General features: G+C 45.4%; 1 protein-coding gene across 8 annotated transcripts; it reads left to right on the top strand.

Annotated features, from left to right (window-relative positions):
* The first annotated feature begins 2,632 nt into the window (after positions 1-2,632).
* Positions 2,633-26,794, top strand: LOC120419118 (dynein heavy chain, cytoplasmic). 8 transcript variants are annotated; one of them, XM_039581714.1, is made up of 11 exons: positions 2,633-3,030; positions 3,303-4,909; positions 4,968-5,477; positions 5,660-5,698; positions 11,209-15,429; positions 15,515-15,541; positions 15,648-18,665; positions 18,725-18,965; positions 22,156-22,354; positions 22,688-22,805; positions 22,867-26,794. In XM_039581714.1, exons 1-11 carry the CDS (start codon positions 2,757-2,759, stop codon positions 26,644-26,646), a joined length of 14,034 nt encoding a protein of 4,677 aa, XP_039437648.1. In that variant the 5' UTR covers positions 2,633-2,756; the 3' UTR covers positions 26,647-26,794. The 8 variants fall into 8 exon arrangements, with proteins under 8 accessions (XP_039437648.1, XP_039437647.1, XP_039437652.1 ...); XM_039581713.1 differs by lacking the exon at positions 22,156-22,354 and adding an exon at positions 19,054-19,255; XM_039581718.1 differs by lacking the exon at positions 5,660-5,698.

Below are 26,794 nucleotides of genomic sequence, written 5' to 3'. Positions count from 1 at the left end.
ATTCTTAAATTCTTAAATTCTTAAATTCTTAAATTCTTAAATTCTTAAATTCTTAAATTCTTAAATTCTTAAATTCTTAAATTCTTAAATTCTTAAATTCTTAAATTCTTAAATTCTTAAATTCTTAAATTCTTAAATTCTTAAATTCTTAAATTCTTAAATTCTTAAATTCTTAAATTCTTAAATTCTTAAATTCTTAAATTCTTAAATTCTTAAATTCTTAAATTCTTTTCAAAATCAAAAATCATAATCAAATTATAAGCTCTACAGCTCTACATTGCCTTGGCGTTCTCGATTGCGATTTTCAAATAATTTAATTTATTTTATTTTTTATTTAATTATTCTTAAATTTCAAAATTCTAGAGTTTTTTTAAAGGTCCTATAAGCTTGTAAGCTATTGTGGTATTCGAACTCCTTAAATTTATTTATTTGTTAAACTCTTAAAATCTTAAAATCTTTAAATATAAAATTCTAAAGTTCTAAAATAAAAAAATTATATGGTTCGATGGAATATACCTTGAACCTTGATATAACATACAAAGTGATTTTAACTGATCGCCAAGTATGGGAATCAGGAGGTCCAAGCCTACCTCCGGGAGCAATCATATTCTACACGGATGGATCAAAAATGGGTAATAAAACAGGAGCGGGGATCACGGGGCCAGGACTAAGTATTTCGGCTCCTATGGGACGCTGGACTACTGTATTTTTGGCCGAGATCTATGCTATTTTAGAATGTGCATCAGCATGTCTGAAGAGAAACTATAGGTATTCTACAATCTGTATTTTCTCTGATAGTCAAGCTGCTTTGAATGCTTTGAATTCTTCCAAATGCCAATCTAGATTGGTTTGGGAGTGTGTAATTCTTCTGAAAAAACTGGGTAATAAAAATCGAGTATTCTTGTACTGGGTTCCAGGCCACTGCGGGGTTGAAGGGAATGAAAAGGCCGATTTGCTTGCCAGGAAAGGCTCAGATGACCTTTTTGTTGGTCCGGAGCCATTCTGTGGAGTGTCGAAATGCGTTCTGAAAATGGAAATTACAAAATGGGAAAATTCCATGATACAACAGAATTGGATTGCCTCGCATTCTGCAAAGCAATCCAAGTTGTTTATCACCCCTAGCAAACAGAAAACGTCGCGAATACTTGGTCTGAATAAACGGTCACTAAACATATACATTGGATTAATTACAGGACATTGCCCATCACGGTATCACTTGAAAAAGCTAACGTGAAGTCAAACTGATATCTGTAGGCTCTGTGACTGTGAAGTGGAAACTTCAAGGCACTTACTGTGTGAGTGTGGTGCACTGATTGCAAAAAGAATTAAATTTTTCAATAAAGGGATTTAAACTCCCTCAGAAATTTATTCAGAAAATCCCACTTCGGTTGTTGACTTCATTCTCGAAGCAATGCCAAACTGGGGTATATCGCATCCTCAGTCAGTGGCGGTCACCCTAAATGGTGACTTGTCACCCTGAAAATATGCGACAGTAATTAGGGGTACATTACAATAGATCAACTAAATGGTCGCAGTAGTCTTAAATCCCACAAAAAAAAATGGTTCGATATTTCCAAATTATAAATATCTTAAATTATGGTGGAAAACCATTTAAGCTGTCACATTTCCAGACCTAGAAATTATTATGCATAAATCTGATTTTTTTTGAATTATTCATTGAAATGATTTGCAACATAAAAACAATATTAAATAAAAAATAACTGCTTAAAATATATATTTTTTTTTAAATAATGAAATTCAAAAACTCCAGAAATTAGAAAAATTTAAAAAGATCGGTTATATTATGAAATTTTGAAACTCCAGAAATAAGAAAAAAAACTCAAGCTCAATTTAATTCTACAATGGAGCACTTCTATTCGAGCAGTTTTTGCTTTTTTCTACAATGTATTCCTTATGGGAGAACTGTCATTTCTACCACTCGAATCCGGTGCTTTTTGTTTAATTCTATTTTTTTATTGTGAATGAGATTAAAAAAGTGAAACTTTTTTTAAATTACCAAAAGTTGCACCAATATTACAATATTTTACATTTTTTTATTGTAAAAAAAACTGAAATTCTAGACTACAAAATTATTAAAATTTGAAAATTCAATGCAGAATAATTTAACAATGTTGAATCAATTTAACAATTAACCTGGCAAATATTTTTAATTGAAATTTGAGTTTTAAAATTTTTATAATAGTGAATTTTGAGCGAGATTTTGAGATATTTTATAGTAGCTTGAAATTTGAGAATTCTTTTTTTTTTTTTTTTTTTAAAAAAAGATCCTAAAAGCAAAAACAGGCTTGATTACGTCCTATATATTTGAAAGCGATTGCGGATTTTTTATTTATTTTTTTCTTCTCATAACAAGAATTAATATCGCTAAACAAACATGCATACAACATAAAAAACCTAAAAAAATATACATATTTTTTTCAATGTTTGACAATTGTCAATTATAAATATTTTTGGAAAAATTAAAAAAAAACTAGAAAAATGTTAAATGTTTTTCTACATTCTCATCGCACCGTGCACTCCAAAATCGACGAACCATCGGTTTTGCGCAACCCTGCCTGTCAAAACGCGCCGTCAAAGCTGTCAACGCCCTTGAAATTTTCTCCTCACTTGTCAAAAATTTTCTGCCGAGTGCAGACGTGTCGCAGTTTTTCGCTCCCCGTATCCCGTTATTGATTGTGCAAATTAATTTGAGGAAAAAGTTTAGGTTTTCTGTCGCGTAATCTCCCGCCCGAGCAATGGGAGACTCGCTGGAGGCGACCGTCGGCAGCAGCATGGGCAGCGATCCGCCGCCGTCCGTGGTGGTGGACGCCGAGTCGGTGGCCATCATGGACTACGACGGCTTCACCAACTACATCCGGAAGGCGGTGACGATCCTGCTGCCGGAGGAGGACGTCGTGCCGGTGCCGTTGAACGCCGCGCTGGACGAGCCGGACAACCAGGAGTGCATCCGGAAGTTTCTAGCAGACCCGCAAACGCAGGCCCTGTACATCCAGCGGTCCTGCTTTAAGGGTGGGTGAGAGTGCCAAGATGGCGGCCGTTGATTCTGGGGGGGCGCTGAGTCATCACTTTTTCTTCGGTCTCTTTCGATTGGGGGATGTCGATGAAAGTGGGTGGGGGGTGGGGATGGGAATTGGAGAGAAATAGGAAGAATGAAGGTGGAAAGTGAAGAATCGAAAAACGACAACGACAAGCAGGCTGCTGCGAGTTGTTTTTGTTTTTATTTCACTTTGTTTTCGCTTCACTGCGCTGAATCGTTAATTTTAATTTGAATTCATTTCCAGATGACGAAAACGAGGAAACCGAAAAGGAGGAAAAGTACACCGAGTACTACATCAGCAACGATGTCCACTTTACGAACCAACGGATGGCGTCGCTGGTGTGCATCAAGCGCGGTGCCGTCATCGAGGCGGACAAGTCGATCCACTCGCAGCTGCGGCTGATCAACTTTTCCGAAGGTTCGCCGTACGAGACGCTGCACTCGTTCATCAGCAAGACACTGGCGCCGTACTTCAAGAGTTACGTCAAGGAGTCGGGCCGGGCTGATCGCGACGGGGACAAGATGGCCCCGTCGGTGGAGAAGAAGCTTGCGGAGCTGGAGATGGGACTGTTGCACCTGCAGCAGAACATCGACATCCCGGAGGTGACGCTCAACATCAACTCGACGGTTATTCAGGTGGTGAAGAAGTGCGCGGACGAGGGCCGCAAGGCTAAGATTACGGACTTTGGCGATCGTGTGGAGGATTCGACGTTTTTGAACACGCTGCAGAACGGAGTGAACCGGTGGATCAAGGAGATCCAGAAGGTGACCAAGCTGGACCGTGATCCGTCTTCGGGCACGGCGCTGCAGGAGATTTCCTTCTGGTTGAACTTGGAGCGCGCGCTGCATCGTATCCAGGAAAAGCGCGAATCTCCGGAGGTCGCCCTGACGCTGAACATTCTGAAACATGGCAAACGATTCCACGCAACTGTCTCCTTTGATACCGACACCGGACTGAAGCAAACCCTGGCCATGGTCGCCGATTACAACCCGCTGATGAAGGACTTCCCGATCAACGATTTACTGTCGGCTACCGAGCTGGACAAGATTCGCCAGGCCGTTCAATCCATCTTCAACCATCTGCGCAAGATTCGTAGCACCAAGTACCCGATCCAACGCTGTCTCCGTCTGATCGAAGCGATTTCGCGCGATCTTAGCCAGCAACTGCTGAAGGTGCTGGGAACGCGCCGTTTGATGCACATTCCGTTTGACGAGTTCGAGCGCGTCATGAACCAGTGCTTCGAGGTGTTTAGCTGCTGGGACGACGAGTACGACAAGCTGCAGGGCATCTTGCGGGACATCGTCAAGAAGAAGCGCGACGAGCACATCAAGATGGTGTGGCGCATCGCTCCGGCCCACAAGAAGCTGCAGCAGCGCATGGAGCACATGCGCAAGTTCCGGCGCCAGCACGAACAGCTGCGCACGGTGATCGTGCGCGTGCTGCGTCCCGCCCGTCAACCGGCCGGCAGCAGCGACGCCGGCAACGGAACCGACCCCAAGCAACCATACAGTCTGGACAGCGCCGACGCGAACGCCATCGAGGAGGTCAACCTGGCGTACGAAAACGTCAAGGAGATCGAGTGTCTGGACATCTCGAAGGAGGGCTCCGAAGCGTGGGACGCCGCCATCAAGCGGTACGAGGAGCGCATTGACCGGGTCGAGACGCGCATCACGGCTCACCTGCGCGACCAGCTGGGCACGGCCAAGAACGCCAACGAGATGTTCCGTATCTTCTCGCGCTTCAATGCGCTGTTCGTGCGGCCCCACATCCGGGGCGCCATCCGCGAGTACCAGACGCAGCTGATCCAACGCGTCAAGGACGACATCGAGGCACTGCACGAAAAGTTCAAGGTAAGATCGCGTGGAATCGTTTGGGCGAGCGTCACTAAAACCAACGTCTCTCTTCCAGGTTCAATACCCCCAGAGCAAGGACTGCCGCCTCTCGGTCGTTCGCGATCTTCCCCCGGTGGCCGGCTCCATCATCTGGGCGCGCCAGATCGACAACCAACTCACGATGTATCTCAAGCGCGTCGAAGACGTCCTGGGCAAGGGCTGGGAGTCGCACATTGACGGCCAAAAGCTGAAAGCCGACGGCGACAGCTTCCGCGCCAAGCTCTCGACCGCCGAGGTGTTTCAGGAGTGGGCCCGCAAGGTCCAGGAGCGCAACACCGGCATCACCGGTCGAATCTTCCTGATCGAATCGACCCGTTCCCGGACCGGCCGCGGCAACACGCTGAAACTGCGCGTCAACTTCCTGCCCGAGATCATCACCCTGTACAAGGAGGTGCGCAACCTGAAGAGTCTGGGCTTCCGCGTGCCGCTGGCCATCGTCAACAAGGCGCACCAGGCCAACCAGCTGTACCCGTTTGCGATTTCGCTCATCGAGAGCGTCAGAACGTACGAGCGTACGCTGGAAAAGGTAAGCAAGTCCTCCTTCTGCTTCTACACGAAATGTTGCTCATCACTCACATAGTATAATGTTGAACATCATCCAGAACACTTCTTTCTCTCAGTGCAACACAATCACACAAACAAAATGTCCCACAGAGAGTACAGTTTTGAAACAAACGTATTTTACAACAATATTGTTTTCCCATGCAGCTAACAAATAGGAGTGTAGCACAAAATTCAGTATTCAAGGTAGAATTAGCTACGTTAGCAAACTTAGTTTACTCTTCTTTTTTTATTTGTATTACTTTCCCGCAGAATTGGTTCGCTTCGTTCTTTGACTCAGAGAGGTTTTCTACAATTTCGCAAATCGACTTTTGTTTGTATTTATCTGCCGTTCTACGCATAACTGTCCCATGTAATTTTTGATCGATTCTGACTTTTTGACATTTTTAAGTTTAATTTGAGGTACACTTTAAGAAAAACTCATAAAATCCAGTACTTTGTTCGGAAACTCATCAAAAACAACAACAAGTCTGTTTGTCCCATCATTGAACTTCTACGCATAATTGCCTCACCAAGTATTTTCGTTCACGAAATCATTAGTTTTACGAATTATTGTGTCTTGTTCACCTATTGTATAGCAAGAGGATTACTAATAAGAGTGATCAACTGCTAACTGGGATGATAAGGGACTTATAGGGTAAATAGGATCCCATGGGACAATTATGCGTAGAAACACAAAAAAACGGTCGAAAAAAATCAATCGTGTTTTTCTCAGTTGCACTTTTTAGAACATGGGACAATTATGCGTAGAACGGCAGTTATTGATTGAGATGAAACTTTGACCATGTTTGTCCATACAAGTCTCCTTACATTTTTTGAGGGCTGGTAATACAAAATGATTAATGTAAATGTATGAAATTCAAAGGGATTTTCTGATCGATTTGGTGTCTTCGGCAAACTTGTAGGTTTTGATTAGGACATTCCAGAGAAACAAAGGTACGCGGAAAACAAAAAATGTTTTTTTCTGTTGACTGACTGAAACTTTAATTCCAAAAAAAAAATTGATAAAATGTTAGTTAAAGTTTCTTCATTTTTAATTTTTAATAAGTTTTTTGAGAATAATTTAGAAATTATTCTCAAAAATTTGCCACCTTGAAAAACCTTCGTCATCCCCACCACTAGGGTAGCAAATTTGCCACCGAAACAAACCCACCGCGGAAGCAAAAAAAGGTTATTTTTTTTATTTTTTGTCCTCGTTTACCTTTAAAATCAATAATTATTTCAAGCTCTTAAATTTTTTTTTTTAAATTTTTATTTTTTTAATTAAAAAAAATGTTTTTTTTAAGTTTTTTATTTTTTTGAAATTTTAGATTTTTTTTTTGAAATTTTAAAATTTTATTGGGCTAATTTTTAAAATTGAAAATTTTGAATATTTAAAAAAAAAATTTATATTTTTTTAAAACTCTTAAAATTTTGAAATTTTTGAAAATTTTTATGGTTATTTTTTAAGAACTTTTAAAACTTTTAAAATTCTAAAAAAATATTTTTTTTTTGTTTTTTTTTTATTTTTAAAAATTTTGAAGTTTTTGAAATTTCCAAAATGTTTTTAATTTTTGAAATCTTTAATTTTTTTCATTTTTTTTTTAAATTCAATTTTTTAAAAGTTTTTTGTTTTTTTTTTAAACAAAATGAACTTTTGAAATTTTTAATGTTTTTAAATTTTTTGATTATTTTTAAATTTTAAAATATTTTGGTATTTTTTAAATTTTTTAAATTTTTAAAATTATTGAAATTATTAAAATTATTGAAATTTTCATAATTTTGTAATTTTTAAAATTTTTGAAATTTTTAAAATGTTTAGGAACTTTTTAAAATTCTTAAAATCTTTGAAACTTTTATTTTTTTTAAATTTTAATTTTTTAAAAAATTTCATAATTATAAAATCATTAAAAGAATTTCAAATTTTTTGCGACAGGTACCGCGGAAACTAGAATTAGCTAAATTAGTTCGATTTTTAATGCTACACATTTACATTTTCCGATCCTTTATACAATTATTAAAAAAAAAATTGGCCTTAAATATGAAAGAGAGAAAATTTTCTGTTTGTAGACCTTTTCAAAAGTTAATCCTGATTTTAAATTTATTTTAATTGAAGAGATCAGAAAATTTCGCTAAAGTTTAAATTTTTAACATTGAATATCCAATAAATAGTCCCTGGGCTTTGTCATAATGAGTATCATAGGTTTGATGCTTGTTTGGCAAGGAGTATGATTTGATCCGATGTGGAATTAAAATCGAAGTTTTCAGTATATTGCTGAAGCATTTTCATTTTTTTTCCATGTGACACCACTTCATGCTACGAGAACCCACTTTGACGCAGTCTCAGGGCTTAATCGATGGCCGGTAAGCTGTCATCGAGACCAGGAGGTTCTCCGATAGTGGAAATATCACATTTGTACAATGAATCGCTACATATGTGATTTTTCCCTATCTTAATGTAGGTGTCAGGTTAGGATGCGGGTTTTTAAAAATTTAGTTTTTGTAGAATTTAGGATTTTAACTATAAATATCAACTTTTTATATTTTGCCTTTAGTTATTTAGTGACAAAATTAGTAATAGTGAATTTAGTAATTCTATCAGAATCGGTGATTTTCATTCAAGTAGCATAAAAACCATTCTGATTTGTCAAAATTTCCGTAGAGTCTCGATCAATCAATAGTGAAATGATATCGGACCAAATTCGTTGATCTGTTGAACTAACGGTTGTCGGATTATGATTGTATCGATCATTGTTGCGAATCGAGGATCTACTGGAATTCTGACGATCAAATGGTCGTCTCTTTTTCAATTCACGACTTGTAAAATATGAACTGTTAATCTATTTTTTTGTTTTTGTTTTTTTTAAAGAAGCCAGACAGGTTTTAAAAGAAACGTTCTAGATTTTTTGGCTATTAATTAAAATGTCGGGGATTTGAGATAAGAGTAGCTTTCGGATAGGTTACTTTAAATCTTGTATTAAATTCAAATTAAGTAGTTATCCGCAAATGAATATTTGGAGTTATATGAATAATTGAACATTTTGGACTTATGAATAACACACAACTGTGCATTTATTCTAGAGTCAGATCCATACAGCGTCAGTGTTTATTTGGTCGAAGTGTACTAATTCATTGGCAGATCTGTTTCTAGTTGTAATGTACGACAAGACTACTGACGGACGTGACAGGACGAGGGCCCAGTTGAGAGGTTTCAACATCAACGATGTGCGGCTGGATCACCCTCTCAAAAAAAAAAAAAAAAAAAAAAAAAAAAAAAAAAAAAAAAAAAAAAAAAAAAAAAAAAAAAACATTGAATATCCAATAAATAGTCCACGAGCTTTCAAACAAGGGTCCTGATTTTCAGTTCAATGAACAGAAACCACTCACTCATCGCCTATCCATCGCCTATTCCAACCCGCTAGCATTCATGAGCGAATGAGTCTCGCAAGCAGCCAGCGAGTGGCCCGAACTGTTCACTCAGCGAACAAATAAATCGTGAAAATATTTGCCGACTCCGTCGCTCGACGACACTCACACACTACCATGCTCAGCGAAGAGCCACTCTCACAAAATGCCAGCGCGGCAGTCTTTTTGTCTTCACACCCTCAGTTTGTCATCAATTTGATTTTTTCTTGGTGGAAGTTTATTTGAATGGTGTCTATAATGTTATGAAATCAAAATAAATGCACAATTTAATTGATAACATTGATTCTAAGCAACCCAAATCAATGAGTATAACGCAGCGCATCAGAGAAAAAATGTTTTCAGTTCAGAGTGATCGGAGACGATCGGCCTGTCTGAACTAGAGGTGGGCAAAATCGCTCTTTTTTTGGAGCCGGTCATTTTCGTTCGCTCATTAAAAAGAGCCGCTCTTTTGAACGGTTCTTTCGCTCTTTTTCAAAATTTGGATGAAAGGTTGGTTTTTTTTTAAAGAATCGTGTGATTTTATAAGTTATTTTACATTGGACTTTTATAAATTATTTGATTGGCAAAAAATAAAAATTAAAACGAGAAGATGCCCTCCAAAACCATAGGTCTTGGTATGATCTCTTTTCTATAAACACTTAAGTTTAATCGGACAAAAGGATATATATTTTCCAAAATCTCTTAACTATTCAGTAGATTTTTTGTAATATTTTACAAATTCTGCAATTTAAAATGCTCAAATTTGTATTCCGTTAAAACTATAATGTACAATCAGTTGTACAATGAAAGTATTTTGTTTTGATTTAAAAATCATTTATTTTTGGGATTAATTTTTATAAGCTTTGAAATATTTGAAAATGCCTTTTCAATTCAATTCAGTTTTATAATATTTTTTTTTTTCAGAAATTCAATAAATTATATTCACAACAAAAATCATGCCATCTTATACCGGAGTATAAAAAAGAACCGCGGTTCTTTTTTGTGAGCCACGGTTCGTTCACTCTTTTCATAGAACCGGCTCTTTGAGCGGCTCGCTCTTTTTTTGCCCACCTCTAGTCTGAACCGTTCGGAGACTGAACCGATCAGAGAGAGAGAAGAGTAGAAAAGAGAGTGTTCGGGTGCGAATGTTGTTAAAGTGACAAACGGTAGGAATACATCAGGGCAGTATCGCGTCTCCTGCTATTTGTGCTCGCGAATGGAGTGGTTGATTTTGAGCAATCAGGACCCTTGCTTTCAAACATGTTTTTAATGATGCCTTTCTTTCAAGAATTACTTTTTTATACTCAAAACCGTAAAAAATCGAAAATATATTCCTAAAAGGTATATAACTCAAGATTCTGATTATTATATTTTCGATATTTAAAAAAAAATGCTTAAAATATGTCTTTTTTAGTCCCCAAGAACCCATCACAAAATTTCGAAAATTAAGAAATACGTATTTTGGTATTTTTAACGTTTAAAAAGACAAATAAAAAATCGGAAATATTTTTCCCTGGACCTATTTTTTCCAAAAAGTCATAATCAAAACCTACAACCTTTCCGAAGACACCAAATCGATCCGAAAATCCCCTCTCAATAAACAGATTTTCATACATTTACGTACCCATTCTTTAAAACCAGCCCCCAACATTGTATAGAGAGTGAGATACTGTATAGATGACTTCTTTTGACATAAGGAATGCATGGACAAAGTTTCATCCAAATAAAAACAAACGAAAACTTGAAAATCGCGAAAAAAAATTGCGAATTTGTAGAAGACTTCTCGTTTTTATTTAATTTTTTGTTTTGTTCGTTATATAGAACTATTTTTGGTTGTTTTTTTTTGTTGGTCTCTTGCGTTGGCTACCTACTCTCAATTCAACGACATTTGCAGCTGCTTCAATTTTGTTTACCAAGCGATGATTATGCTTTTTATTGCTTGCTTATTTCAAAAAACTCAAACAAATGCTGTACTATTAGTTGCTTACGTGCTCTTCTTCAATGTTTCATATTTTATTTTAGAGTCAAACTAAAAATCATACAAAAATTGTCCAAATTCGCCCGTCCTTCCACGTCAAATCCAACTGCGCGATATGTCTTGGAAAGATGCACCCCCCCATCCTGAACACACCAATTACAAACACAGAAGCGTCCCTCGCAGTTGCCGCGCTTCCGCTTGTCCGCCGCTGTCCGGATTCGATCATTTTGCACGATCTGTTCGATGTTTCTCGCTTCTCAAGTTTTTTTCAATTTATAAAGAAACCGTCCTTACCATTACGAGCAATTACTAATGCACCTTTCTCCCCCCTCAGATTGAAGATCGCGCCTCGATCATCCCGCTGGTGGCCGGCCTGCGCAAGGAGGTGCTCGCACTGGTCTCCGAGGGAATCGCCCTCGTCTGGGAGAGCTACAAGCTGGACCCGTACGTGCAACGTCTCTCGGAGAACGTGACCTCGTTCCAGGAAAAGGTCGAAGATTTGCTCGTGGTCGAGGAGCAGCTGGATGTGGACGTGCGTTCGCTCGAAACGTGCCCGTACAGCGCAGCTACCTTCGCGGACATCCTATCCAAGATCCAGCACGCCGTCGACGATTTGTCGCTGAAGCAGTACTCGAACCTGCACGTGTGGGTCGCCCGGCTGGACGAGGAAGTGGAGAAGAAGCTGGCGGCGCGGCTGCAGGCCGGAATTCAAGCGTGGACCGATGCCCTCACCGGAAACAAAAAGGAGGTTGATCTGTCCATGGATACGGACGCTCCGGCGCAGCCGACCATCAAGCCCGGTGGCGATCCGCAGATTCAACGCGCGATTCACGAGATTCGCATCACCAACCAGCAGATGTATCTGTACCCGTCGATCGAGGAGGCACGCTTCCAAATCATGCAGCAACTGTTCGCCTGGGAAGCGATTGTAACGTCGCAAACGCGCCTGCAGAGTTCCCGCTACCAGGTCGGACTGGACAAGCCCGTTTCGCAGACGTACCGCAATCTGCTCACCAAACTCCCCGGAGGTTCAGACCCGCTGGAAGGTTCGTACGGAGCGATCGAGAACCAAATCTCCGAGGTTCGCAACTACGTCGACGAATGGCTGCGCTACCAGAGCCTGTGGGATCTGCAAGCGGACACGCTGTACGGTCGCCTCGGCGAGGACATCAACCTGTGGATCAAGTGCTTGAACGACATCAAAAAGTCGCGTACCACGTTCGATACGTCGGACACGCGCCGCGCGTACGGACCGATCGTCATCGATTACGCCAAGGTGCAGGCCAAGGTCACACTCAAGTACGACTCGTGGCACAAGGAGGCCCTGAGCAAGTTTGGCCAACTGCTCGGCAACGAGATGAGCACCTTCCACACCAAGGTCTCCAAGAGCCGTAGCGATCTGGAGCAGCAGAGCATCGAAGCGGCCAGCACTTCGGACGCGGTCTGTTTCATCACGTACGTCCAATCGCTCAAGAAGGAAATGCTCGTCTGGGACAAACAGGTCGAGGTGTACCGCGAAGCCCAGCGTATTCTCGAGCGGCAGCGCTTCCAGTTCCCCAACAACTGGCTGCACGTGGACAACATCGAGGGCGAATGGTCGGCCTTCAACGAGATCATGAAGCGCAAGGACTCGGCCATCCAAACGCAGGTCGCCAGCCTGCAGGCCAAGATCGTGGCCGAAGACAAGGCCGTCGAGTCGCGAACCGTCGACTTTTTGAACGACTGGGAAAAGAACAAACCAACCGGAGGACGCACCCGGCCGGACGACGCTCTCCAGCAGTTGCACATCTTCGAGACCAAGTTCTCCCGCCTCAAAGAAGAACGTGACAACGTGGCCAAGGCCAAGGAAGCACTGGAGCTGCAAGAGTCGGCCATTCCGAACAACAGCACCGAACGCATGTCGGTGGTGCTGGAAGAACTGCAAGACCTGCGCGGAGTTTGGAGCGAGCTGTCCAAGATCTGGACCCAGATCGATGAGACCCGCGAGAAGCCATGGCTGTCGGTGCAGCCACGCAAGCTGCGTCAATCGCTCGAGGCAATGATGAACCAGCTGAAGGAACTTCCCGCCCGTCTGCGTATGTACGAAAGCTACGAGTACGTGAAGAAGCTCATTCAAAGCTACATCAAGGTGAACATGATGATTGTCGAGCTCAAGTCGGACGCCCTCAAGGAACGTCACTGGAAGCAGCTCACGAAGCAACTGCGCGTCAGCTGGGTGCTTTCCGATTTGACCCTGGGTCAAGTTTGGGACGTTAATCTACTCAAGAACGAGTCCATCGTGAAGGACATCATCCTGGTCGCCCAGGGTGAAATGGCGCTGGAGGAGTTCTTGAAGCAGGTTCGCGAAAGCTGGCAAAACTACGAGCTGGATCTGATCAACTACCAGAACAAGTGTCGCATCATCCGCGGTTGGGACGATCTGTTCAACAAGGTCAAGGAGCACATCAACTCGGTTGCCGCCATGAAGCTGTCCCCGTACTACAAGGTGTTCGAGGAGGAAGCGCTCACCTGGGAGGAAAAGCTGAACCGCATCAACTCACTGTTTGACGTTTGGATCGACGTGCAGCGCCGCTGGGTCTATCTGGAGGGCATCTTTTCCGGAAGTGCCGACATCAAGACGCTGCTCCCAGTCGAAACGTCCCGCTTCCAGAGCATCAGCTCGGAGTTTTTGGGCCTCATGAAAAAGGTCGCCAAATCGCCCAAGGTTATGGACGTGCTGAACATCCCCGCCGTCCAGCGATCGCTCGAACGGCTAGCCGATCTGCTCGGCAAGATCCAGAAAGCACTCGGAGAGTACCTGGAGCGTGAGCGTACGTCGTTCCCGCGGTTCTACTTTGTCGGAGACGAAGATTTGCTGGAGATTATCGGCAACAGCAAGAACGTCGCCCGGCTGCAGAAGCACTTTAAAAAGATGTTTGCCGGAGTTGCTTCCATTCTGCTGAACGAAGACAACACCGTCATTTTGGGTATCGCGTCGCGCGAAGGCGAAGAGGTGAAGTTCATTAAGCCGGTTTCGACGATCGATCACCCGAAGATCAACGAGTGGCTGACGCTGGTGGAGAAGGAAATGCGGTTCACGCTGGCCTCGTACCTGGCCCAGGCTGTGCAGGACATTAAGCAGTTCAAGGACGAAATCGACCCGCAAAAGTACATGGAGTGGTGCGACAAATATCAGGCGCAGATCGTTGTGCTTGCGGCGCAGATTCTGTGGTCCGAAGATGTGGAAGCTGCTCTTCAGCAGGCCACCGATAGCCCAAGCAACAAATCTCCGCTGAATCGCGTTTTGAGCACGGTCGAAGCTACGCTGAACGTGTTGGCGGATTCCGTCCTGCAGGAACAGCCGGCGCTGCGCCGTAAGAAGCTGGAACATCTGATCAACGAGTTTGTCCACAAGCGTACCGTTACGCGACGCCTGATCGCCCACGGAGTGAGCAATCCAAAGTCCTTCCACTGGCTGTGCGAGATGCGGTTCTACTTTGATCCGCGCCAAACGGAAGTGCTGCAGCAGCTGACCATCCACATGGCCAACGCCCGGTTCTACTATGGCTTTGAATATCTGGGCGTGCAGGATCGACTCGTGCAGACGCCGCTGACCGATCGCTGCTACCTGACGATGACACAAGCGCTCGAAGCACGGCTTGGTGGATCACCTTTCGGTCCGGCCGGTACTGGTAAAACGGAATCGGTAAAGGCCCTTGGTAATCAGCTGGGCCGGTTTGTGCTCGTGTTCAACTGCGACGAAACGTTCGACTTCCAGGCCATGGGCCGTATCTTTGTTGGCTTGTGCCAGGTCGGCGCTTGGGGCTGCTTCGACGAGTTCAACCGGCTCGAGGAACGCATGCTGTCGGCCGTCTCGCAGCAGATCCAAACCATCCAGGAGGCGCTCAAGTCTCTGCAGGACAGTCTCAAGGACGCCCAAAGCATCACGGTGGAGCTGGTCGGCAAGCAGGTGCGCGTCTCGACCGACATGGCAATCTTCATCACGATGAACCCTGGCTACGCCGGTCGTTCCAACCTGCCCGACAATCTCAAGAAACTGTTCCGCTCCCTTGCGATGACAACGCCAGACCGTCAACTGATTGCCGAAGTAATGCTGTTCAGTCAAGGCTTCCGCACGGCCGAAAAGCTCGCCTGCAAGATCGTACCCTTCTTCAAGCTCTGCGACGAACAGCTGTCCAACCAATCCCACTACGACTTTGGGCTGCGTGCGCTCAAATCCGTGCTGGTGTCCGCCGGTAACGTCAAGCGTGACCGCATCATGCGCATCAAGGAACTCATGAAGCAACGCGGCGAAGAAAACATCGACGAAGCGTCGATCGCCGAGAACCTGCCCGAGCAGGAAATCCTCATCCAGTCCGTGTGTGAGACGATGGTGCCGAAACTGGTCGCCGAAGACATCCCGCTCCTCTTCTCGCTGCTGAGTGACGTCTTCCCGAACGTCGGTTACACCCGGGCCGAGATGAAGGGCCTCAAGGACGAGATCCGCAAGGTTTGCGCCGAGGAGTTTTTGGTGTGCGGCGAAGGAGAGGAACAGGGCGGCGCCTGGATGGAGAAGGTGAGTTGAGCGTGTTCCCGGCTGTGGGACCAAGCGACCCTCATTAACACTAACACATTTCTCTTTCTAACACACTAACTCGAAGGGATTTGGCGAAACTTGGGTGGACAAAGTGAGTTCCGGTGTCGAAAATCGCTTTTTGCTTTTGTGTTCGCCTTATCTGCGCTTACAACTTCCCTCTGTTGGTTATTCTAACCGGGTTCCGTGTCTACCTCCAGGTGCTGCAACTGTACCAAATCTCCAACCTCAACCACGGTCTCATGATGGTGGGTCCGTCCGGATCCGGTAAATCTACGGCTTGGCGAGTGTTGCTCAAATCGCTGGAGCGTTTCGAGGGCACCGAGGGAGTTGCGCACGTAATTGACCCCAAGGCCATCTCGAAGGAGGCGCTGTACGGTGTGTTGGATCCAAACACGCGCGAGTGGACCGACGGTTTGTTCACGCACATTCTGCGTAAGATCATCGATAACGTGCGCGGTGAGATCAACAAGCGGCAGTGGATCATCTTCGACGGGGACGTAGATCCCGAGTGGGTTGAGAATTTGAACTCGGTGCTGGACGACAACAAGCTGCTGACGCTGCCCAACGGAGAGCGTTTGTCGCTACCGCCGAATGTGCGCATCATGTTCGAGGTGCAGGACTTGAAGTACGCCACGCTGGCCACGGTGTCCCGTTGCGGTATGGTCTGGTTCTCGGAGGATGTCCTGTCGACGGAGATGATCTTTGAAAACTACATGGCACGCATCAAGAACATTCCGCTCGAGGATGGCGAAGAGGAAAGCTTCACTACGTCGAAGGCCAGCGACAAGGAGGACGAGTTGACGCCGGCGCTGCAAACTCAGCGCGAAATCGCGTCCCTTCTGCAGCCGTACTTTACGTCGGACGGATTGGTTGTTCGTTGCTTGGAGTACGCCATGGGTCAGGAGCACATTATGGACTTTACCCGACTGCGTGCGCTCAGCTCGTTGTTCTCGATGCTGAACCAGGGAGCTCGTAACGTGCTCAACTTCAACCAGCAACACCCGGACTTCCCCGTTCCTCCAGAGCAGCTCGAGCAGTACATCCCGAAGTTGTTGATCTACTCGCTGCTGTGGTCGTTTGCCGGTGACGCCAAGCTGAAGGTTCGCTCCGACCTGGGAGACTTTTTGCGCAGTGTCACGACTGTCACGCTGCCAGCTCAAAGCGGAAGTCCCATCATCGACTACGAAGTCAACATCCAAGGCGATTGGGTGCCGTGGTCCAACAAGGTGCCGGTCATCGAAGTTGAAACGCACAAGGTGGCCGCCCCGGACGTGGTCGTGCCCACACTGGACACCGTTCGCCACGAGTCGCTGCTGTACACGTGGCTGGCGGAGCACAAACCACTGGTACTGTGCGGTCCGCCCGGTTCCGGTAAGACCATGACCCTGTTCTCGGCCCTTCGTGCCCTGCCCGATATGGAGGTGGTCGGATTGAATTTCTCGTCCGCTACCACTCCGGAGCTGCTGTTGAAAACTTTCGACCACTACTGCGAGTATCGCAAGACTCCGAACGGAGTGGTGCTGGCGCCGGTTCAACTGGGCAAGTGGCTCGTCCTGTTCTGCGACGAAATCAACTTGCCCGACATGGACTCGTACGGAACGCAGCGTGTCATTTCGTTCCTGCGTCAACTGGTGGAACACAAGGGCTTCTACCGTGCCGGAGATCAGTCTTGGGTTTCGCTCGAACGCATCCAGTTTGTCGGAGCTTGTAACCCGCCGACGGACCCGGGCCGTAAACCACTGTCCCATCGCTTCCTGCGCCACGTCCCCATCATCTACGTCGACTACCCGGGAGAGACGTCGCTCAAGCAGATCTACGGCACCTTCAGCCGAGCTATGCTGCGTCTGATGCCGAGCCTTCGCGGGTACGCCGAACCCCTAACCAACGCAATGGTCGAGTTCTATCTGTCGTCGCAGGATCGCTTCACCCAGGACATGCAGCCGCACTACGTTTACTCGCCGCGTGAGATGACCCGCTGGGTGCGCGGTATCTGTGAAGCTATTCGTCCGCTGGACAACCTCGCCGTCGAAGGACTGGTGCGGCTGTGGGCCCACGAAGCCCTTCGTCTGTTCCAGGATCGATTGGTTGAGGAATCCGAACGTCGCTGGACCAACGAAAACATCGACCTGGTCGCAATGAAGCACTTCCCCAGCGTGGATCGCGAGAAGGCACTCGAGCGGCCAATTCTGTACAGCAACTGGCTGTCGAAGGACTACATGCCGGTCAACCGGGCCGAGCTGCGGGACTACGTCAAGGCGCGGTTGAAGGTGTTTTACGAGGAAGAGCTGGACGTTCCGCTGGTGCTGTTTGACGAAGTGCTCGAGCACGTGCTGCGTATCGATCGTATCTTCCGTCAACCGCAGGGCCACTTGCTGCTGATTGGAGTGTCCGGTGCGGGCAAGACCACGCTGTCCCGTTTCGTCGCCTGGATGAACGGGCTGTCGATCTTCCAGATCAAGGTACACAACAAGTACACCAGCGAAGACTTTGACGAAGACCTGCGTTGTGTGCTGCGTCGATCGGGTTGCAAGGACGAAAAGATCGCCTTCATTCTGGACGAATCGAACGTGCTGGACTCGGGCTTCCTGGAACGCATGAACACGCTGCTGGCCAACGGAGAAGTGCCCGGTCTGTTCGAAGGAGACGAGTACACCACTCTGATGACCCAGTGCAAGGAAGGAGCTCAACGCGAGGGACTCATGCTGGATTCCAGCGACGAGCTGTACAAGTGGTTCACGCAACAGGTCATGCGCAATCTGCACGTCGTCTTCACGATGAACCCATCGACGGACGGCCTGAAGGATCGTGCCGCGACCTCCCCCGCCCTGTTCAATCGTTGCGTGCTCAACTGGTTCGGCGATTGGTCCGACTCGGCCCTGTTCCAGGTGGGCAAAGAGTTCACCACCCGTGTCGACCTGGACAAACCAACCTGGTCGGCGCCGGACTTTTTCCCCGCCGCTTGTCCGCTCATCAACAACACGCCCTCTCACCGGGATGCCGTCATCAACGGGTGCGTGTACGTGCACCAGACGCTGCACAAGGCGAACGGCCGACTGGCGAAGCGCGGAGGCCGCACGATGGCCATCACCCCACGTCACTATCTGGACTTTATCCATCACTTTGTGAAGCTGTACTCGGAGAAGCGCAGCGACCTGGAAGAGCAGCAGCTGCATCTGAACGTCGGTCTCAACAAGATTGCCGAAACCGTCGAGCAGGTTGGGTCATCTTTAAACTCTGGCTTTGAAGGGAATTCTTCATCAAGCGCTCATTTCAGGTTGAAGAGATGCAGAAATCCCTCGCGGTCAAGTCCCAGGAGCTGCACTCCAAGAACGAGGCGGCGAACGCCAAGCTGAAGCAGATGTTCAAGGATCAGCAGGAGGCCGAGAAGAAGAAGGTCCAGTCGCAGGAGATCCAGCAGCAGCTGGCCGAGCAAACGATCAAGATCGAGGAGAAGCGCAAGGACGTGATGGCCGATCTGGCCCAGGTCGAACCGGCCGTCATCGACGCTCAAGCGGGTAAGTTTGCTCTTCTATGGTTCGCCTTTTTTTCGCAGGGTTTGAAATTTAAAAAAAATGCATTTTGAAACACACACACACACGTTAGCCGTTAGCAATATTAAGAAGAAGCAGCTGGCCGAAGTGCGCACGATGGCCAATCCGCCGGCGCCCGTAAAGCTGGCGCTGGAGTCGGTCTGTCTGCTGCTCGGCGAGGACGATCGCGGCGGCGACTGGAAGGCCATCCGGGGAATACTGGTCAAAGATAGTTTCATCACGTCGATCGTCAAGTTTGACACGTCCCAACTTACGTAATTATCGTTCGCAGAATCTCTACAAACCTAGTACCTTCGGATATGTGTATACGATAATAATAACCTTCGCTAATAATGCTGGAACAACTAAAACCAGAGAGCCGTGTCCGCTTCAAGTGATGTGAAACAAACAAACAAACCAGAAACCAACCATTATATAATGTGATAACTTTTGGCACTCGAATGCGGAATGAGGACCGTGTACGAAATTAATCCTCTAATTCCCCGCCGGGAAGGGTGCTAATCTCGTACAACATAAACAAGGGGAGCAATTCCATGTGGGTCACATTTCACCTCAAATCGATTAAAGCTAAGTACGGAGCTCGGAAGAAACGCAGTCAAGGCGCAACTTTCCTATTCCCTTTCTTTGCGTAACCGCCCAAAAAAAAAATCATAATTTCAAAATATAAAAAGTATATTCAAAAATATAAATTTAATATTTCAATTCTTCCAATTCAATTCTTTTAAAAAATTTAGAAATTTTAAATTCTACCACATTTGCACTATCCTAAATTATATAAAACCAGGTAATTTTCGACCATTTGGAGCACACATTCAAAAAATAATAATAAAAATAAAATCCCCAGATTTACGAATTTTTCAATCAGAAATTCAATTTTATAATTTTTGTATTTTTTTAATCAATTATAATTATAATTTTTGAGCTTCATTTTTTTTATTTTGAAATCAATAATTTTTTAATTGTAGAATTTTTAGTTGTTTTTTTTTTAATTTTTTAATTTTGAAATTTTGCGACTAAAGTTTTGATTTTCAGATTTTTCATTATTTTAATTCTTGAATTTTTTAAGATATTTGTATTTTTGATTAAGGCTTTCTTGGACCAGTGAAAAAAATATATAATTTAACCCAAAAATTACGACCTCCTCGTCACAGTGCCCTGATGCAAACAATAACCGAGCCCCGCGAAATATGTTTGCTGACATATCGGACGATCAGCCAAAAACAACCAGCTAGAAGTCGCCTGACGAAAAACTTTTGCTAGAAAGAGATAGCAAATCTGATGCAAATTTCAGACTAAAAAGCCTTCTTGTTTAATTCCAAAATTATAAAATTTTGCAATTTGACGTTTTCCTTTTTTGAATTTGTAGTTTTTTAAGCTTCTTAATTTTTCAATTTGTCAATATTTGATTTTTTAAATTAGGGAATGTGAAGTATTTTATTTTGAAGTTAGAATAGTTGAATTTTACAACTTGGGATTTTAGAGAATTCCTGAATTTTATTCTTTTCAGTTCTTCAATTTTCGAATATTTTGTTAATTCCTGATTTTTTTAATTATTAATTTTTTAATTCAAAAAAAAATATCAAAACGAAACAAAAAACATAAAAATATCAAAATATTGAGTTCTTAAATTTTTGATTTCTGATTTGAAAAAATCTTTCGAACATTTGCATTTTTGACTTCCAAAATTGTTATTTGAGTAACTGTTATTGAATTTCTCAATTTTCGAATTTCTGAAATCAAAATTGTTTGAAGCTTCTATAATTTTAAAATTATTTATTATTTGAAATTTGATTTTTAAATTTGTAATTTTTATATTTTTGTATTCTTTAAATTTTGATTGTTTTCTTTAATCTTGAAATTTTTTAGCTTCTTATTTTTTTTTAATTTGAAATTATTTAGTTTCTTTTTTTTTTTATTTTGAAGTTTTTTAGCTTCTTAATTTTTGAATGTGTCAATTTTTTGGTTTTTGGAATTTCAGATTTAAGTATTGTTTTTTTTTTTCAATTTTTCAATTTTAGAATTACAGAAATTTAATCTTTATAGTTCTAAAATTTTCGACATTTTTTATTCCAAAATTTTACAATAAATTATTTTGCATTTCCGATTTAAAAAAAATTAAATGCTGAATTCTTTATTTTTTATTTCTAAATTTGGAAATTTCTGATTTTTTCGTTTTTCTAATTTTTGAATTTCTAAATTTCTGATCTATTTAGTTTTCGAATTTTTCAATTTTTCGAATTTTTGAAATCTCAAATTTGAAGTTTTCAATATTTATATTTTTGAATATTAAAATTTTTAAATTTGCATTTTTTTTGCCAGATTTCTTTTATAGCTTTTCCCTCTGTTTCACTTAATTTTGAGAAAGAAACAAAATCCGACGATAAATTTCGGCCCTTAAAGATTCTGAATTTTGAGATTCGGCCTTATCTTATGAGACAATTGTAGAATTTGAATATTATTATATAGAATACTAAATTATTTAAAGGTTTGTTCAAATAAGCATTTGATATTTTTCTTCAAAACATATTACAATAAATCAACGCGGTAACAAATGTCAAAAACGCATTTTCGTTTCTGTTGTCTCCTTCTATTCTTCCGAGTTCCGCTATTTTTTTTGGAAATAATTGACCTAAGTAATTTTTTCGATTCTGACTTAGGTATAACTGAGAAAGTCTATATTTTTTTACTTACTTTTACTTTTTTTTACTTTTTTCATAAGTTGGTGCTTATCTTGAACATTTCCAAGAGAATTTCTCATTTTATTTTACAAGGCAAGACAGTGAGCAAGAGAGAAATTCTCAGAGAGCAAATTGGAGCAAATTTGAGGTGTTGATGAAGTTTATGTGGAATTGCTCGCTACTAATGTGAAATTATTTATTACTCAACAAAATATTTATCCAATCATTGTTTCGTCATGTTGGCTGGCATCATCAAAACTAAACGATCCGATTTTTCTTTCTCTCTTTCTTTATCATTGTCGTCACCTCACCACGCCTAACATCCAACAATCACCACTGTTTTAAACCAACAACAAAATTATCTGTTCGATCTGCTCACACACCTTGTTTGCTAACCATCACCGCACCACAAACAAAAAAAAACAATATTTATATCCAACCCAAACCTACTAAAACAACACCAACAAAAAAAACAGCGGTCAAATCGATCAAGAAGCAGCACCTGGTCGAGGTGCGCTCGATGGCGAATCCGCCGGCCGTCGTCAAGCTGGCGCTGGAGTCCATCTGTTTGCTGCTCGGCGAGAACGCGTCCGACTGGAAGTCGATCCGGGCCGTCATCATGCGGGAGAACTTTATCAATTCGATTGTGTCTAATTTCAGTACCGAAGACATAACGTAAGCATGTTGTTTCCACTCTTCTTATTTTTCTTCTACACTAGTTTGGTTGGTTTTATCTTCCTTTGTTGTGCTCTAGTTGCACCACCTTTCCCGTTTGAAGTAGCTCTGAACCTTCAAAGTCTTCTTCGTCCCCGTTAGTTTAGCAAACCTTTGAAGAGTTTCGCTGCCCCTTCCCAATAGACGACCTGTAAAAAGCTTTGAATGCATGCTGGTTGCGGTAGCTTTGCGTGTCCTAACACTTTGTAGTTAACGTTGCGAACTAACCCGCGTTGCTTGATAGCGTACCAAGTGTCCTGTGACCCGTTCTGATGTTAACTCTCTTTAATCTAGTGACGATGTCCGCGAGAAGATGAAGTCCCGCTACCTGAGCAATCCGGACTACAACTTTGAGAAGGTCAACCGCGCCTCGATGGCGTGCGGTCCCATGGTCAAGTGGGCCATTGCTCAGGTACTGATCGAATCTTACCTTGATCTTATTCTCAAGAAATAACCTTTTTCTATGTTTGTAGGTCGAGTACGCGGACATGTTGAAGCGCGTGGAACCGCTGCGCGATGAGTTGGACTCGCTGGAGCGTCGTGCCGACACCAACATCAAGCACGGCCAGGAAGTCAAGGAGTTGATCACGCAGCTCGAGCAGAGTATCGCCTCGTACAAGGAAGAGTACGCGCAGCTAATTTCGCAAGCCCAGGCCATCAAGACGGATCTGGAGAACGTCCAGGCCAAGGTCGATCGGTCGATTGCCCTGCTCAAGAGTTTGGTCATCGAGCGGGAGCGCTGGGAGGCCACCAGTGAGACGTTCCGCTCGCAGATGTCCACCATCATCGGAGACGTGCTGCTGTCGGCGGCCTTCATCGCGTACGGCGGTTACTTTGACCAGCACTACCGTAGCAACCTGTTCTCGACCTGGTGCCAGCACCTGCAAGCCGCCAACATCCAGTTCCGGGCGGACATTGCCCGCACCGAGTATCTGTCCAATCCGGACGAGCGTTTGCGCTGGCAAGCGAACGCCCTGCCAACTGACGATCTTTGCACGGAGAACGCGATTATGCTGAAGCGCTTCAACCGGTACCCGTTGATTATCGACCCGTCCGGACAAGCCACCGAGTTCATCATGAACGAGTTCAAGGACAAAAAGATCACTAAGACCAGCTTCCTGGACGATTCGTTCCGTAAGAATCTCGAGTCGGCACTCCGGTTCGGTAATCCACTGCTCGTGCAAGACGTCGAGAACTACGATCCGATCCTGAACCCGGTTCTCAACCGTGAGTTGCGCCGTACCGGTGGCCGTGTGCTAATAACCCTCGGCGACCAGGACATCGATCTGTCCCCGTCCTTCGTAATCTTCCTGTCGACGCGAGACCCGACCGTTGAGTTCCCACCGGACATCTGCTCTCGTGTCACGTTCGTCAACTTTACCGTGACGAGAAGCTCGCTGCAATCGCAGTGCTTGAACCAGGTGCTGAAGGCCGAACGCCCCGACATTGACGAGAAGCGGTCGGATCTGCTGAAGCTGCAGGGTGAGTTCCATCTGCGGTTGCGTCAGCTGGAAAAGAGTCTGCTGCAGGCGCTGAACGACGCCAAGGGCAAGATTTTGGACGACGACTCCGTCATCACCACGCTGGAAACGCTCAAGAAGGAAGCGGCCGACATCGGTCAGAAGGTCGAGGAAACCGACAAGGTCATCGGAGAGATCGAAACTGTTTCGCAACAGTATCTCTCACTGTCCCAAGCGTGCAGCAACATTTACTTCACCATGGACAGCTTGAACCAGGTCCACTTCCTGTACCAGTACTCGCTGAAGATGTTCCTGGACATCTTCAGTACCGTGCTGCACAACAACCCGAAACTGGACGGCAAAACCGACCACACGGCACGACTGTCGATCATCACCTCCGATCTGTACACGGTCTGTTACGATCGCGTTGCTCGCGGAATGCTGCACGCTGACCGGCTTACGTTTGCCATCTTGCTGTGTCGAATCCATCTCAAGGGAACCAACGAAGCGAACCTCGATCAAGAGTTTAGCTTCTTCCTGCGCAACAAGGAAGGACTGGTTTCGTCTGCTCACCACGTGGACGGAGTTAGCGCCGAACAGCTGGAATCGGTTACGCGCCTCGCAAACCGCTTACCAATCTTCCGCAAACTTCTCGACAAGATCCAATCCATGCCAGAACTGTCCGCCTGGCTGCAGCAGGGATCACCCGAACAGAACGTGCCCCAACTGTGGGACGAATCCAAAGCCCTGTCGCCGGTCTCATCCTCGATGCATCAGCTGCTGTTGATCCAGGCATTCCGACCGGATCGCGTCATCGCCGCGGCCCATCTGTTTGTATCCACCGTACTAGGAGAGCACTTCATGCCCAACGCCGAAAAGGAGCTCGACTTTACCGCCTGTGTGGAGAAGGAAATCGCAAGCAACACGCCGGCGCTGCTCTGCTCCGTCACCGGTTACGACGCTTCGTCACGCGTTGACGACCTGGCCGCCGAACTGAACAAGCAAATCTCCAGCATCGCCATCGGATCCGCCGAAGGTTTCAACCAAGCCGAACGGGCCATCAACATGGCGTGCAAAACCGGACGCTGGGTGCTGCTCAAGAACGTCCACCTGGCCCCGCAATGGCTCGTCCAACTCGAGAAGAAACTGCACTCGCTGCAGCCCCACTCCGGCTTCCGGCTGTTCCTCACGATGGAAATCAACCCGAAAGTTCCGGTCAATCTGCTGCGTGCCGGTCGTATCTTCGTGTACGAACCACCGCCAGGCATTCGCGCCAACTTGCTGCGTACGTTCTCGACCGTACCGGCTGCGCGCATGATGAAACCCCCGAGCGAACGCGCCCGACTCTACTTCCTTCTTTCGTGGTTCCATGCCATCGTGCAGGAACGTCTTCGCTACGTCCCACTGGGATGGGCTAAAAAGTACGAGTTCAACGAGTCCGACCTGCGCGTTGCCTGTGATACGCTGGACACCTGGATCGACGCTACCGCCATGGGTCGCACAAATCTTCCCCCGGAGAAGGTCCCGTGGGACGCGCTAGTAACCCTACTTTCCCAAAGCATCTACGGTGGCAAGATCGACAACGACTTTGATCAACGGCTGCTCTCTTCCTTCCTTTCAAAGCTCTTCACCGCGCACAGCTTCGAAGCGGAGTTTGCCCTGGTGGCAAACGTGGACGGAGTTGCCGGCGGTCCAAACGGCCAACGGCACATCACGATGCCGGACGGAACACGGCGAGACCACTTCCTGAAGTGGATCGAAGCGCTGGCCGATCGCCAGACACCGTCATGGCTTGGGCTGCCGAACAACGCCGAAAAGGTGCTGCTCACCACGCGCGGAACCGATCTGATTAGCAAGCTGTTGAAGATGCAGCAGCTGGAGGACGACGACGAGCTTGCGTACAGCAACGACGAAAGCCTCGACGCGGTGCAGACCCGCCAGGAAGATGGACGTCCCTCGTGGATGAAGACGCTGCACAACAGTGCGCTGACCTGGCTGGAACTGCTGCCGAAGCAACTGGCCACGCTGCGTCGTACCGTGGAGAACATCAAGGATCCACTCTACCGCTACTTTGAACGCGAAGTCTCTTCCGGAGCCAAGCTGCTGCAAACCGTGGTCAGTGATCTGCAGGACGTCGTCTTCATCTGCCAGGGCGAGAAGAAGCAAACCAACTACCATCGTACGATGCTCAGCGAGTTGGTCCGAGGAATTCTACCAGCCGGCTGGAGACGTTACACCGTTCCTGTCGGTTGCACGGTCATCCAGTGGGTCACGGACTTTAGCCAGCGTGTCCAACAGCTGCAAAAGGTGTCCACGCTGGTTTCGCAAGCTGGCGCCAAGGAACTGCAGAGTTTCCCCGTGTGGCTGGGCGGACTTTTCAACCCGGAGGCGTACATTACGGCCACGCGCCAGTGCGTAGCCCAGGCAAACAGCTGGTCACTCGAGGAACTCACCCTGAACGTGACCATCACCGAGAACGGCTCGGACGGGTTCGACAACCTGAAGGACAGCAGCTTCGGTATATCCGGGCTGAAGTTGCAGGGTGCCCAGTGCAAGAACAACCAGCTGCTGCTGACGTCGGCCATCATGACCGAGCTGCCGCTGACGCTGCTCAAGTGGACCCGCATTGATGCGGAGGGTGCACGGCCAACGAAGCTGACGCTGCCGGTGTATCTGAACTCGACCCGCACGGAGTTGCTGTTTACGGTCGACATGACGGTCGCGCCCGGACAGGATCCGCACAGTTTCTACGAGCGGGGTGTGGCGGTGCTGTCGTCGACGGCTTTGAATTAAAGATGATTAATATGATATTGCTTACAATGATATAACACTAATCTCATTACAATATTTATCAACGGTTATGGTTTAATGGGTCAATATTATCACACAAAAAACTAACTTATCTCACACCTATGTAATCGAATAAAGTTATTAATCCAGC

Source organism: Culex pipiens, chromosome 3, assembly GCF_016801865.2.
Source record: "Culex pipiens pallens isolate TS chromosome 3, TS_CPP_V2, whole genome shotgun sequence".
Lineage (NCBI taxonomy): Eukaryota > Metazoa > Arthropoda > Insecta > Diptera > Culicidae > Culex > Culex pipiens.
This window is presented reverse-complemented; position numbering and strand designations above follow the sequence as displayed.

Coding starts and splice junctions, on each gene's coding strand:
- LOC120419118 (XM_039581713.1), top strand. CDS start 2,757: ATGGGAGACTCGCTGGAGGCGACCGTCGGCAGCAGCATGGGCAGCGAT. Junction 15,430..15,514: donor GCGGCGCCTGGATGGAGAAG/GTGAGTTGAGCG, acceptor ACTAACTCGAAG/GGATTTGGCGAAACTTGGGT. Junction 15,542..15,647: donor GCGAAACTTGGGTGGACAAA/GTGAGTTCCGGT, acceptor GTCTACCTCCAG/GTGCTGCAACTGTACCAAAT.